Consider the following 16,155-nt stretch of genomic DNA (forward strand, 5'->3'; position numbering starts at 1 on the left):
ACCCCTACACACAATCTCGGACACACTCTGGACCAAGTCTGGTCATCCCCGGACATAGTTTCTCCCCCCAGCATCCTCCCTTGTACTTGGTCCGATCACTCTCTCATCTCCTTCACTATTAACATTGGTTCCCCTCACAAACACCCCCGCCCCAAGAACGTCTTTGCGCGTAGCTTGAATCGTGCTGACCTGTCTTCCCTCTCTCACTCCCTTGCTTCTTCCCCCCCTGACCTCAATGGCACTTCCCTTGATTCACAGGCTGCTGCAGTTGGCAACTGGCTCTCGTCTGTCTGCGATCTAGTAGCCCCCCTCAAGCTAGTTAAGTCCATTCGCCCACACGAGGCTCATCGTTGGTTTAACTCTGAGCTTAAGACCCTCAAATTGGAACTCAGACGCTCTGAGCGCCTTTGGCGCCGTAGCTACTGCCCTGACCTCAAGGAGAAATATAAATCTCTTCTTAAAGAGTACAAGAAAACCATCCTCGTGACAAAGTCTAAGTACTTCTCCGAACAAGTAATCCTTTCGGCCAACAAATCTAAAGAGATTTTCTCATTGGTCAACAATTTGGCTACTTCCGATCGTGCTTGCCCTAACTTTATTCCTTCTCAGGCCCTCGGTACCTCTTTAAACGACTTCTTCATTGAGAAGATCGTCAAAATTAAATCCAACATTTCTATCACTCCTTTTACTCCACTTCACTCTGTCCCCTCTGTGTCTAATTCTTCCTTTTCCTTTTTTCCACCCCTTTCTTTGGATTCTTTTTTAGTTCTGCTCACAAAAATCAAGTCCGGCTCTCCTACTGACTGTGCCCCTGCTCGCATTCTTAAAACTCTCTTTTCTTCTTGCCCTGCTACCCCTCTTTCCCTCCTTAATGCTTCCCTCTCCACTGGATCGGTCCCTTCTTCATTTAAATCTGCTATTGTTTCCCCCATACTTAAAAAACCTGGTCTTGATTCCTCCCTCCCTTCCAACTTCAGACCTATCTCTCTCCTTCCCTATCTTGCTAAAATTCTGGAATCTTACGTCACTTCTTGTCTCTCCACTTATGTTGAGCAGAACCAACTTCTCGCTTCTCACCAAGCGGGTTTTCGCTCGGGTCATTCGACCGAATCTGTGGTGCTCGCCGTTCTTGACGAACTGAAAGCCAAGGCTGACACCAATTCTCCCCAAGCCTTGGTCCTCCTCGACCTGTCCGCTGCGTTTGACACGGTCGACCATAACATTCTTTTGGACCGTGTCAGCGCAGCGGGCATTAGAGGCGCTGCCCTCTCCTGGATCACGTCCTTTCTAACAGGGCGTTCACAAGCTGTTCACCTCCCCGGTTTTTCTGCCCTCCCCCTCCCGGTGCCCTGTGGGGTTCCCCAAGGTTCTTCCCTCTCTCCTCTTCTCTTCAATCTTTATATTCACCCACTTATCTCTTCTCTTCTTCAGCTGGGGGTCTCGGTGTTTAATTACGCAGATGACCTCCAGCTTGTCTTTGACCTTTCTTCTTCTTCTCACTCCCTATCCTTTTTTCGTTCCACCATGGTCTTTATTTCTGGGTGGATGGGCACCAATCACCTCAAGCTCAACCCAGATAAGACTGAGCTTGTCCTGATTGGCGGCTCATCCAGCCCTTGGTCCTCTGCTTTCTGGCCCCCCTCCCTTGGTCCCCCTCCCACCCCGGTTGCCTCCGTCAAAACATTGGGCATTAAGGTCAGCCAGGACCTGTCCATGCATGGCCAGGTCAGTGCTGTAGTATCTTCCTGTTTTCTTTCCCTTCGGTTGATCCGAAAAATCTCTCGTTTCTTTTCTCTTGAATCCCTTAAAATTATCATTTCTGCCCTCATCACTTCCCGCCTGGATTATGGAAACAGCTTGTTCGTGGGCATCCCGGCCTACGAAACTCGCCGCCTTCAAGCAATCCAAAACCAGGCTGCCCGTCTCATCTTTCACTTGCCCAAAACTCATCATATCACTCCCGTCCTCAAATCCCTTCACTGGTTACCCATTTTGCAGAGATCCTTGTTCAAACTAGGCTGCCTTGTTTACCGGGCCCTTGATCGCTCTGCACCGGCGTTCATCAACTCTCTTATCTCCTCCCACACCCCTGTCCGCACTCTCCGCTCATCTTCTTCTGCCCTTCTCACGGTCCCCCGTTTCCGCAAAACTCGCACTGGTGGGTCTGGATTTTCTGTTCTTGCACCCCGGTTTTGGAATTCCCTCCCTCTCTCTATGCGTTCTATTCCTATCTTTTCACACTTCCGCAAAGCGCTCAAAACATTCTTGTTTGCCCTGGCCTATTCCTGTTAACCCTCCCTGGACTCGTTTGTTCTGCCCCCCAGACCTCTCAGCGACAGGAAGCGGTTTGGCCATCGTGCGCTCTATAAATAATTTCATTCATTCATTCATTCATTCATGGAGGGGTAGTCTCGAAGGGGAGGGAGTAGCCCCTTCAGACTATCTGCAAAACCCACCTGTCCGATGGTGCGCCAGTGGGGGAGGTGATGGTGAATCCTGCCGCCCACTGGCGTTTGGTGGCCCTGCAAGGTCGGACTAGGAGGGTTTGGAGGCTGCTGCAGAGGAGCCTGTGGTGGACTGACCCGTCCGCTGGCCCCCAGAACCACGACGGTGGTTCCCACGACCCAGGCCGTGCAGGGGCTGAACAGCTTGGGCTGGCCTGTGGCTCTGGGTGGGATGTGGTGGGGCACCCCTTCCATAGCCACGAAAGGTGCGAAAAGCAGACTGCGCAGGGCGGGTGGTGGAGAGGCCCAAGGACCTGGCCGTAGCCCGAGAGTCCTTAAAGTGATCCAGCGCATTGTCTGCCTTGTCGCTGAAGAGGCGACGGCCATCAAAGGTGCATGTCCATAAGGGTGGAATGGACATCCCCGGAAAAACCAGTCAACCTCAACCAGGCGTAGCATCGAAGAGCTACCGACGTGGAAATCATCATGCCTAGTGAGTTGGTGGTATCCAGTCCATAGCAGATGGTAAACTTCGCTGCGTCTTCCCCTTCGGCAACTGGACAAGAGAGTACAGCCCGGGCCTCCTCAGGGCACTGAGGCAACACTTGCTCAACAGTATCCCACATACAGTGGGTGTTACGGCCCAGCAGACATGCGGTGTTTACTGGCGGCAACTATCAGGTGGAGCGTTAGGGAATGCACCCTTGGAGGTAGATTCTTGGACCACCAAGCTCTCAGGGTTGGGGTGTTGGGCGAGGAAAGATGGGTCGCCCGGAGCTGGGCGGTAGGGTCGGGCAATTATACTATTCATAGAAGCCCCTGTGTTGGGCCTGGACCGGGTCCCCAAAAGGATGACATTGAGGGCTTTGTTGAAAGGCAGCAGGGGCTCCGAAGAGCTCGCTGCCGGTTGAAGCACCTCTGTCAGGAGGTTAGTTGTGAGTACCACCGTAGGTAGCTCGAGGTGAAGAGCCTCAGCCCACCTATGCAACACCACAGCGTAAGACACTCCCTCCTCCATAGCCACGGTAGGAGGAGAAAACATGCCAAGGTCTGGCTTCCACAAGTTCCTCTTGCTAGTCCGGTTCACAGCTAACTGCTCAGTTAGAGGGTCTTCAGACCCCTCTCAGTCCTCCTTACCCTCTTCTGGTAACCAATCTGGTCTAAAAGATCCAGAATAGAACAAGGGCACAAAAGTACCTGCCAGCGCCGGATCCGGCGTTGGTCGACACCGGTCCAGCTCCGTTTCTACATCGAGGTGAAGGCCAGGGTCAACGTCGGTTGCGGATGTGGTGCAGGTGGAATCGGCGCGGGTGGAGGTGACACAAGGTCGACCAGTGCTGATCAGGATCCAGGCCTGGATCCAAGGGGACACTGCGGCGCCGGCCTCAAAGGCGCAGGGCCCCCAACCGAGTCCGCGGGGCTCGAAGGCACACCGGCGGAGTCTGGCTGCCCAAAGATGGCATGCATCGTTGTAAAATTGACGAAACTGGGTAGGGGTCGTTCCGGGTCCCGGGAAGGGGGGAAACACCGGAGTTGTCCCTTCAGGCTCCGCACCCAGTACCACTTGCGCCTCCTTTTGCGTCGTCCTACAGACGGGGAGAAGTCAAAGAGCGACGATGCTTCTTCGACTTCTTTTTGTGCTTCGACTTACCTGATCCCAAGTGAGAAGACCTGGACTAAGAATGATGGTGGTGGCTCCGCGATCGGTCCCTCGACCTCCGACGTGACTAAGACCTCGAACGGCGCGGAGGCGACTGCCGAACCTCGAGTAGCTTTCGGGACTTTTGGGACAGAAAAGGATAAAAGCTCGCACTGAACAGTATGTGACTAATAAAAGACCACATACTTGAGGAAATATAGTCTTTTAATGTCGCCGAAACGATGATGGCAGATATAATGTGACCTGAACTCCTTAGCTAGGCCCTGTCACCAGTCTGTGACGATGCATAAAGGGATCATCTCTGAAAATACAAAAACATCAATAGTATTATGACACAAAGTGAAAGGTACTCAGTAGATTCCTGCAACACATGGTCTCTTATGCCCCTGACCATGTACCATTGGCCTTTACACCTGTATAGACAGGCACTCGGATTGGCTGTGGTAACTGCACTTTCCCATTCTTGTCAGTTTTGTTTTCTTTTTTTACATTAGAGAGGCAACATAATTGAAGAGTAAAGAAGATTAATAAGAGACTCAATCAGGTGCACCATAATAGTCAGGCAAGTTTCATTATCCTTTATATTCTTCTTTAATGTATACAAGAGCACATCCAAAACGTTTCTCCAATCTTAGGCTTCCTCAGGGCATAATCCAGTTCAAATAAAGTCCAAAATAGGATAAATGTAGTGAGTTCTGTTAAGAATAGAAACCTTCCTACGGAGGAATAAACAGTGCAACCTAAACTACCAGGCCACGTCCCCTTTGAGCAGGTACACACAGTGTCAGAGCAGTGCCCAGTGTAGGACTACCCAGTCCTCATCAATGAGGGACAGCTTGAGTCTTGAGGCACAGTGAGTATGGGAACCACGTCTGGTCAAGCCACTTGAACTTTGGGTATTAGTTGTGACATGTTTCAGCTCAGGCATGCTATATGGCAGTACGCACTACTTCTATAAATGGTTTCTCTTTAATGTCATTTCAGTAGTTACTCAGTGAGACCCTGTTCAGTACTGGCTTAGTGATAACTAGATTGGTATCAGCCACACTTTTGCTGTGGCTTGTCAACACCTGCTTTTTCCTTGAGGCATAGTGAGCATGAGAACCATGTCTGGTCAAGCACCTTGCACTTTGGCAGTGCATTAAGGATAACACAAAGATGGTGGGTGGACTGCTTTCGAAAATCGAAGCCATTGGCAATCGCTCAGGCCTCATTCCTGTGGATCGTTTTTCACCCACTACGTCACTCAGACAGAGATGTGTTATGTGCAAATCAGTCATAGTCCTCTTCCAGTAGGAACAGACCAGTCTGATCTGCCAGCTGTTGTATGCCCCAAAAGCCCGCAAGCACATTCATTATGCCAACTCCTGTTAATACTTGTTCCATTAACAACCTTGCTTGCATTTACTGTATGTCATTCCACATTAGCACTTCCTGTAACACACCACTGCTCACTTACTTTCGTAAACGCCTAGGCAATAACACCTCTGCTGGTCTCAGGCTAACAATATCTGTTTGCTGTCTGACACATTCAAAGGCCCTTGTCCATGTTAGTCCCAAACTCATGACTCATCTTTGTGTCAACCTGCTACTCTATTTTACACCTATTCTATGACACTCTTGCCAATCATCGCTTTTTTCAGTTGATCAATCAAACTGCACTTATAAAGCGCAGCTTATCACCTGTGAGGGTATCCAGCCTCTGGGCTGTGGATCTCAGTTGAAGAGCCAGGTGAAGTCTGTCAATGAGGGTGCTGTTTGAAGGAGGAGGGGAAGGGGAAGGGCGTTCCAGGATTTGGTGGTGAGGTGGGAGAAGGATCATCCTCTGATGCGGCTGTGGCGAATGCGCAGTGTCTGTGCGAGGGAAGGGGAGTAGAGGTTTCTGGAAGTTCAGGCGGTGGTTCGCGTATGCTGGTCCTTGGTCGTGGAGGGCTTTGTACGAGTGGGTCAGGAGCTTAAAGTAGCATCTCTTTTTGATGACGAGCCAGTGGAGGACTCTCATGTGCTGGGAGATGTGAGTTCTTTCGGGCAGGCTGGGGATCAGCCTGGCTGTTATGTTCTAGATAGTCTGGAGCCTTCTCATGAGTTCACCGGTGGTGCCTGCATAGAGTGCATTGCCGTAGTCTAGACAGCTGGTGATGAGGGTCTGCGTCACGGTTTACCAGGTATTGGTGGGTAGCCACTTGAAGATTCTGAGGAACATGCGGAGCGTGTGGAAGCAGGCTGAGGAGACGGTGTTGACCTGTCCTTTCATGGAGAGTTTGCTGTCGAGGAAAATGTCCTGGCAGCCTGTGATAAGGATACACCTAGGTGTCCTTCTTTATGACACTCAACCCAAACTCACTGATGTCCCCGTGGGTCCCAGAGAACACATCTACCTGCTGTTCTGCACTTCTACTGCTGCAGATTGTATGCACCAACACACAGCATTCTATCACAAGTAACACTGGGTATGCTGAACGTGACGAGCAACAACTGTCAGAAGATTTATCTCAGCCGAAAACCTACACACTTCTAACAAAACCAGACTAAAAAACATGTACATCTTTAATTGTCCTATAAAGCTCTGTTTCTCTAATTTTCTTATCACTGGCTAGTTGTGATGTCCGGGGTCACATCTAACAATGAAATGATGTAGCTGCACAACTATAATAGTGATTACATTTAAGTTGTGACATCATTTTTCCTGCTGCCAGCAGCTAAGATGAAAGGCAGACCACAGAGCATAATTACAGCAGCAGACTAAACAAGGAAAATAGGAACTGGCTTTTTACTCTTCTGATCTGTTTTCCTTAATGAACAGTGAACAGCAGAAAGGAGCTATTCATGGCAACATACTTATTTTTCCCCACGCTATAAGTAGCTACCAGAAAGATAAAATATCTCTGCGTGTTTCTAAACAATCTGAGCTACAACATTTATTATCTGACAAACTAAACTGATTTTTATATTTTGTGCAGCAAATTAGTAACTGCTTGTGGTGTGTCTAATTTTTACTACGGATTCCACATTTATTCCTCATGTCTGCAAATACCCTCTCGCTTTCATATGAAAGAGCAAAACACCAAGGATTTAAACCATTTGGGAGAAGGGTGATGTCATGACCGTGTATTATGAGAATTAAGATACCCCCCCACAATATATCATAAAGGACGCCACCTCAGGGTTCCATAAACTTATATAGGAAATCGGCCTTTGGCCTTGTTCCTCCGGTAACAGAACTTCTCTGGGACTTACAGGATCCTTATAATGTACGGCAATACGCACTTTATCACATATGTATGGTTAGCAACATGTCAAATATACAGATAGTGAATTGCTGACAAACAGTGACTATTCTACACTCTCATTTAAGATAATATATTACTATTTCTGATCATCTTTCATTTGTTGAAGCTTCTTACGTGGAGTTTTGAAGGCCGTCACTCATGTGCCTCAAAGGGTTATACTTTGTTGGGCCTAATCTCCCAGTGCAGCGAGCAGTTAATGGAATTCGGTATAATGTCAAGAGTCTGTGTGAAAGAACAACTAACACATGAGATGAGAATTTGCTGACATAAAAAAAGAGGCAGCCAAAGAAAAAGAAGGTCACCTATGGGGTAACTGGTCCATACTTGTGAATTATCTGTATCTTCTTCAAATGCAGAAAAGTCTGCAATGCTTGACCAGCAATTAATAGTACCAATACAGGAATGGTAACCTGCTTCTGATGTAAGAAAGGAGGGAGAAACAACATGGCATGAGCATGGTGATGAGGAAGAAAATGAATAGAAGGACAAACCTACCACTATCCTCACTGGGCTTTTCTTTCTGAGGGGTGGGTTCTTCCAGTACCGGTGATGTAGGCGATGACTTCAGAGAGATGAAAGATGGAAGCTTTTGTAATCCGGAGGGTCCAGCGTTTTCCGACAAAGACCTCTCTTCAGGGGACCTGCTGACCCTAAGACAAAAAATTGTTGACACAATTAAAAACACAAACCCAATATGAATGGGAGAAAAAAAGAAGAAAAACATGCTGCAAATATTGACTGTTAATACTATTCACTGCAAAGAGGTTTACATATTCTGCTACATTACATCTTCAACCATTTTACAAGTCCTACAGTGCCTTTCCATGCAGCGGGGATTAACTATCAGACTTTTTCCCATGTCCCTAGGTTGAAGGGACCAAGTGAGACTGTATGTGTTCCTGACTAACCAAGAGGATGGAGCTACAACAGGAAGTTCTTCCTCCAAAGCCTCCTGGACTCTGTTGGGCAGCTCAATCAAGTACTCAAGGCCTACCTCAAGGAAGGTGGTGCACAGGATGAGTCAGGCATCATTTAACACAATATATACAGTGACAATAAAGATATACATCCAGCTACGATTACGTCTTCGAATTTATGGAGTTTACTGAACTCCATAAATTGCAAAACATAACAATTTTCTGTTGGGTTCATCTTCTGAGGTTTGCACACCGAGTTAGGTACTTGTCCACAAATAATGGACTATTTTTGGAGAACATCATTGATAACAATTTAGGCAATATTATCCTATGGGGTTTTATAAACATGGACAGCTCTGAAGCTGTCCAGACTGCCTCTCTCCCAGCCATTGGGGCAGGTATGTACCCAGGGTAACACACTACTTAGCCTTGGAGAAAAACATTCAAACCCAAATTAAAGTCTCCAAGATAATCAAGATGCATTAAAATGTAATAAAAGTCAGTAATCCTGATTTCTCGTAGTTGCCAGGGGCCTCTGAACTACTTAGATTAGCATCTCAAATCTACTAATCACAGTCAAAAATTCCACTTCCAGTGGTCAACTGATATGATTTGGTAGCCCAAAACCTTTAAAGGGTTGTGGAATAAAAATTCCAATGCTGGCCCTCAACGGTACCTAAGCTCTCTCCTTGTTAGTATTAGGGAATCATATTGGAACCTTTGAAAAATGTACTTTGGACCTCATTCATGATAGTGGCGAGGAGTGAATGGTTTTGAAACGTAGCAGATGAAGGGAGTTGGAATTGGGTATAACCCCACAGTGTACTCATAGGCTCTAAAAATACCTCACACTCCACACACAAACCCTTGTTCTGTTCAGGCACTGGACCCACAGGGTGTGTGAGCACTGCACAGTACTGCAGGGGCTAAGAATCACAAGTGTGGCTGTGGGGCACATCTTCCGGAACACTGTCCTGAAGCTGACAAGATGCCAGACCTAGTTTAAGTAACATGAGCACTGCTACAGGTTGTACATGGATTGGAAAGGAGGGCAGTTCCCTCAATTCAAGAAAGCAAACATTGGATCATGGGAATGTGGCCACCAGGCAGAGTCACGCTTCTGCAGGTAGCTCACCTTCACCTGTACGTAGGAACATTTTCGCTCCCCTCTGTCTAATGAGGGATGTTGAAGGCTTCATGGGTGCTCTGGGTTGGCTCTGCCTGTCTATGTGGGCTGTCGCCATACAGGTAGGCAGGACTATCGGCAAGGGAAGGGTGGCAGATCCACAGTCAAAGCTTCAGGCGAAGCCCTAGCCAAGGGAACCAGTTGCAAGGAAGGATGAGACAGGGCTTGCAAAGGTGCCACTCATTAGCAAACTTCAGCACCTCTTCAAAGATAGAAAGTGCTACGTAAATGCAATTACAATACAGTACAATTATAACTATATTCAGCAGGCAGTCAAGTGCTGGCTGGATCTGCAAGCTCATGATGTGTGGATCTCAGCCAGACATCTATCCTAGGAGTAAGTGGTTGAATGAGCAGACTCTGGGCCTGAATTAGATCTCGGCGGACGGGTGACTCAGTCACAGTGCTGACGGATATCCTGTCCGCCGAAATATAAATCCCATAAGATATAATGGGATTTATATTTCAGCAGATGGAATGCCCGTCACCGTTGTGACGGAGTAACCCTTCCACCAAGATCTTAATCAGGCCCAATGTTGTTCTGTGAGCAGCGGACATCGTCCTTTCTGCACATGCAGTCACACAATGAAAGAGAGTTCTTCACACTCTCGTTGAGAGGGAAGTAGATCCCCAGAACTGAGGACTACAGAACATTTACAAGAGTGAGTCAATATGCCTCAGCCCTGTGGTGCAGGTATGTTGTACCTGCAAAACTGTATAAATTCCAGGATCACACACTCCGCGTAACTCAATGTTAACCAAATTGTGTATTCAACTAATAACGTACAGTAGGGTTTCACTCGCTGATCCAAGATGTGTCTAGTCAGTAATCCAAAACCGTGACCCGCTTGGGTTCGTCTCCTCTTTGCACTGCCTGAAAACCTAACCAGTAGGATTATTAGTAAAATGTATGAATCTTAATCACAATTGAAGATTAAAATTTTCAGGATCAGGTAGTTGTCATTCATATCCATAGTGGTGAATACCACTTTCAAAAATCAAAGCGCTTGTACATAACCAAAATAAAGCCGTCCCATCCCAATGCATTTCGGGCCGAAATAGCCCTTCATCAGGGGGTCATTAGTCTGCAAAATGGTAATAGGTTAGAGTCACAACAATGGCCAGCCGCCAGGCTGCACTAACATGAGTCATGGGTGCTTACCCTGGGTGGCTCTTCAGAATTGTCATGGGAAAGATTCAGATCCAAAAGCACTTCAATTTCAACCGTCTGGGCACCTTGGACTTTGTCTGGAACCAAGACTGCATCAAGGTAGACTCCTGCTGTTCCTGGTCTCGTCGTTCTGCCAGTCTCTGCGTCATCTGTGCAAGTGCTTCTTCCAGGTTCTTCTCCAGGCCTGTGGCCATCAAAGATACCCGAAGTAATCTCCCATGGAATGAAGGAGTCACTCCCCTGCATCTGCAGACACCGCAACAAAGCTGAACTGTCTGCTGCTCCTTAGGTCCCACAGACTCCCGAAAGGCTCAGCAAAACAGGTGGTGGTTCTGCAACTCTCTCGAGGCATGCACTGTCTTCTCAGCAAATTTGAGGCCAGTATCCCTTGTCGGAACCGCTGGAACACAACCCCTGTGCACTGCGTCGACTTGCCATTGCCAAGGCTTGTTGACTCTGTCCTCCAGAGATCTTCGGGCTACATGTAGTCCCACCCTCATGCTTCTCTTCCTGCCAAGATCTTTGTCCTCACTGCATCCTCTGCACCGTGGGACTGCAACGTTGGTGTCATGTTCCGAGGCGCAGGACGATTACGGCCCGCCACAAACTACACTTCCCGGCATGCAGTGCGCACGTCACGCATGAACGTGAGCGGCGCGCGCATGCCAGGAAATAAAGGGCTGAGTCAGACGGCGGTGAAACGCCGATAATTCCGTCAATGCGGTGGCGTTTTCCTGGATTCTGAGGCTGGTAGCGGTAAGGGCGACGGAGGTTCCCTAATGCGCCAGAACCGTGAGTAGTCAGGAGCTGTGAGGTGTGTGGCGTTGGTAGTTTCGATCCCAACGACACACCCACAGCCTGCTTGGTTCCTGGGAGTTTTTTCACTCAGAGGAGTGTTACTCGGAAGTTCACAGACTTCAAGACAGTGTTTTCGACTAGGGGATTTCTGTGTGGTCGATCTGGGACAAGTCCTGAGGCTTGTTGAGCCATACCGAAACAACCCTAGTAACTATTGTATGTATTGTAAATAAGTGCATTCAGGCACAGTGACGATAGGACTCACTTGAACCCTATTGAGCCTCGTTACTGGTAGCCCTCACATAACACTTTACTTCCTATATGTGGGGAGCGCTACCTAAAGAAGAGAGTGTTACGGAGTGAGTTAACTCTGTGAACCGGCTGCGAATATTGTTCTGCCCGTGGGCAGTGTTCATGCTTGTTTTCTTTATCCTGCTCTAACAGGAGGCAGGAGGGGTAGTGGACGCCAAAAGGGAACTGTGGTAACACCCATGTAATGACTTTCAAGCATTGTTCAGGGTAGGTGTGTAACCACTATAGCACACAACCACAAGTCTGTACCAGCACTCTGAACCAGAGAGAATTGAATCTTGTTTATATTTGTTTTCAGGTTGGGCACAGTTCTGCAATCCTTACCCTACCCCTGTCTCCTTTGGATTAAGGCATTGTGTATTTTCCTTTACAGGTAATGAGTGGGGGCAGTGGAAGGGTTGTGGGCTGAGTAAAGTAGAACACTGTTGTAGGTCAGGGAGGTAGGGTGTTCTAATAGCGTGTTCTTTGTCGTTACAGATCTCCCTCCCTGCTGTTCCCTTCCTTTCCCGCGCCCCGCTGTATCACCTTAGTTGTTCGTGTTTTAGTCTCGGAGCGCTGGGGTTGTTCAGTGGGGCCGGGATTAGGACTCTCATCACAGCCCCGAGGAAGAAGAGAGCCGAGCCTGATAGAATTATCGGCCCACGGATTTTACCTCTTCTCGGCTGTGTTGGGAGTCAATCATGACTACCTTAGAGGACGTCATGGCTGCTTTGGCCTTAGTGCAGGTAGAGCTGGCAGCATCCAATAGAGAGGTAGCGGCTGCAAGGGCTGAGAACGCCCAGTTGCGAGCCCGGTTTGACAGAATGCCCTCTACTACCACCACAACCGGGGCTACTAGTAGCACTTCCCCTACCACGTCTGTGGTGGTGGAGATGCCAGCACAGATCCCTCTTGCACCACCAGAACGGTATTACGGGGACATAAAAAAGATTCAAGTGTTTATGACACAGGTACAGATGCACTTTATGTGCAAACCCAAGATGTTTTCCACACACCAAGCGAGGGTAGCGTTCCTTATCTCTTATCTAGGGGGGGAAGCTGCACAGTGGGCGGTACCCATAGTTAAAAGGGATGACCCTCTTCTATATCACTGGGACGATTTTAAGGAAGAGTTCAAAAAAACCTTTGACAGGAGGGCAGAGACCCTCACGGCAGATAGAGAGTTGTTGAAGCTAAAACAGGGAGATGCAGATCTTGTCACATATCTCAACAACTTCCGGAGACTCGTGGCCGAAACAGATTGGCCTGAAGCAAAAAGAACAGCCTTGTTCTATCAAGGCCTGAACGAGGACATGAAGGACATATTAGCCCAAATAGATCCCCAGCCTCGTACTTGTTCTGCATTAATTGACCTTACCTTGCGCTTAGACCATCGCATGAAGGAAAGGAAAGGAGAGCATAAGAAAAAAGATAAAGCAGTGATGCCATATGAGCAAGCAGGTAGCAGTGACAAGCCGGCTCCTGCTTCTGATGCAATGGAAATAGGAGCAGTGAGAGCCTCACTAACCACCAGCGAAAGAGAACACAGACGCAAACAAGGACTGTGTCTTTATTGTGGGAAAAAAGGCCATTTCCTACGCGAGTGCCCGGTTAAGCCAAAACTCAACCGGATTCGGGGAGGACAGAGTCTTGCAGGAGCGGCCGCAAAGGAGTCGGAAAACTACATGGCTTGAAGGTGAATGAAGGGAAACCCTCAAGCGTCCACATCATCCCTTCCCTTACCCCGGGTACGATGGACGAGCGGAACCACCTTTTCTTGAACATGACATTGCACATAAACGACAACCCTCAAGAAGTGCAAGTGATGGTTGACTCTGGGGCTACAGGCTGCTTTATGGACTGTGCTATGGCTTGTCGTTTGGGAGTGAAACTGGTCTCTAAGGATAGACCTGAAACAGTCTACGCTGTGGATGGCAACGAACTGCAAGCAGGCCCAATAACCTACCAAACGAGAGAGTATGAAGCCGTTTGTGCTCCGTCCCATCATGAACGTCTGGTCTTCAACATCATTGAAGCCCCGCAATATGGAATCATCCTGGGTCTCCCATGGTTGCAAAAACATGACCCTGACATAAGGTGGAAAACCAAAACGATTCAGTTCCTTTCGAGTTATTGCCACGACCACTGTTTCCCAAAGATAAGCAATCCGACTCATACAGCAGAGCCTACGTACGCAATAGCTACCGCAGCAGAAAAAGATGTCACTCTGCCTTCATATTACGATGAGTATAGGGCGGTATTCAGTGATAAAGAGGCGGAGGTACTACCACCACACCGAACGTACGACTGCCGCATTGACCTCATCCCCGGTTCTGAAATCCCCAACGGGAGGATTTATGCCCTGACACTACCTGAAACAGCCACGTTACGTAAATATTTGGACAAATACCTGGCCTTAGGTTATATTCAACCATCCAGATCCCCTGCAGCATCTCCTCTATTTTTAATTCCTAAGGCAAACGGTGAAAAAAGGTGCTGCATAGACTACAGGGCGTTAAACGCCATCACCGTGAAGAACCAGTATCCATTGCCTTTGATCCCGGTGTTGCTGGAACAGGTCCGGGCAGCACGCATCTACACAAAGCTGGATTTACGCGGAGCCTATCACCTCGTCCGCATCAGACGGGGTGATGAGTGGAAAACCGCATTTAAAACGCGGTACGGACTCTATGAGTACTTGGTGATGCCCTTTGGGCTCTGCAATGCCCCAGCCGCTTTTCAGTTTTTTCTGAATGAAGTCCTTCGTGAATACCTGGATCGACATGTGGTCGTCTATATAGATGACATCCTCATTTATTCAAATTCAACAGAAGAACACATCACGCACGTAAAAACAGTGTTACGAGCGCTACAAGACCATCACCTCTTTTGCAAAAACACCAAATGTGAATTTCACGTCACAACAGTGGAGTTCCTAGGTGTTATGCTTACTCCTTCAGGACAAGTGATGGCGGAGAGGAAGGTCCAAGCGATGGTAGAGTGGCCCCGCCCCTCCAACGTCAAAGACATTCAGAGTCTGTTGGGGTTCGCCAACTTCTACAGGCGATTCATATCGGGCTTCTCCGGAATGGTGTCACCACTCACGAGACTTACGAGAAAGAACACCCCGTTCGTGTGGGATGAGGAAGCCCAACAAGCCTTTGACGCTCTCAAAACAGCATTTTCCTCCGCTCCTGTATTGACGCATGCCGATCCGGACATCCCGTTCATAGTAGAGGCAGATGCCTCTGAAATAGCACTGGGGGCAGTGTTATCACAAAAAGAGGAAGCAACCGGCACCCTGCACCCGATTGCATACATATCTCGGAAGCTCAGCCCTACGGAAATCAATTATACCATCGCGGAGAAGGAGCTACTTGCCATTCGAGATGCTTTTATGGAATGGCGACACTGGTTAATGGGGGCTGGACACCAGATCACGGTTTATACAGATCATCGAAACCTTCAGTTTCTACGGGCCGCGAGACATCTTTCTCCCAGACAACTAAGATGGATGATGTTTTTTGAGGAGTTTCGTTTTGTGGTTACGTTCAGGCCTGGTACCAACAACAGGAAGGCGGATGCTCTAACACGGAGAGAGAATCCCTTGATACCATCGGAGAAACCCGTGCGGTCCATCATTGAACCTGCAAAAGTCATAGGAGTCACCCATACTGAGGACTTTTTGTCTCGTGTGAGGAGGGGAGGGCAAACTTGTGTGTGGCGCACTTGGCTCAGACATCATCCGGAGTGGAAACCAAGACATGGCGTGCCGATGAGAGGAAAACAGGTTCTGGTACCCACGATCGTTCTACGAAAAACAGTGTTCTCTTGGTGTCATGAGGTACCGTGTGCCGGTCACATGGGGTTCGTCAAGACGTTGGAAAAAACCCAGAGACAATTCTGGTGGCCTTCCATAAGATTGGATTTGCGCAAATGGGTGAAGGAGTGTGCCACTTGTAGTCAAATGAAATCAGACAGACAGAAACCTCAAGGATTGTTACAACCTCTGCCCACTCCAGAGAATCCGTGGGAGAGGTTCTCTGTCGACTTCATTGTGGGGCTTCCGAAAGACCAGGGCAAAACGGCCATTATAGTGGTAGTGGATTTTTTGACGAAAATGGGCCATTTCATAGCCTGTGCCCAGGTACCCACAGCAGGACAATTGGCACATCTACTTCTGGTGAACATAGTGCGATTACATGGCCTTCCCCGAGACATCGTGTCCGATCGCGGGGCACAGTTCACTGCGAGATTTTGGAAAACTTGGTGTTCGGCTTTACACATAACCACGTCTGTGTCCACCAGTTTCCATCCACAAACGGACGGACAGACGGAGAGACTGAACCAATCCTTAAAACAGTACCTCAGATGTTATGTGCAAGAAAGCAGCGATTC

The 16,155-nt window shown here is 48.4% G+C and overlaps 1 protein-coding gene across 1 annotated transcript in view; it reads right to left on the reverse strand.

Moving 5' to 3' along the window:
• Positions 1 to 16,155, reverse strand: part of ZC3H3 (zinc finger CCCH-type containing 3) — a 1,704,695-nt gene that overhangs the window by 204,401 nt on the left and 1,484,139 nt on the right. The window contains exon 11 of the mRNA XM_078686633.1: positions 7,890 to 8,044. Within this exon, the coding sequence (XP_078542759.1) occupies positions 7,890 to 8,044 (155 nt within the window). The remainder of the gene's footprint in view (positions 1 to 7,889; positions 8,045 to 16,155) is intronic.

Source organism: Lissotriton helveticus, chromosome 4_1 (genome assembly GCF_964261635.1).
Source record: "Lissotriton helveticus chromosome 4_1, aLisHel1.1, whole genome shotgun sequence".
Lineage (NCBI taxonomy): Eukaryota > Metazoa > Chordata > Amphibia > Caudata > Salamandridae > Lissotriton > Lissotriton helveticus.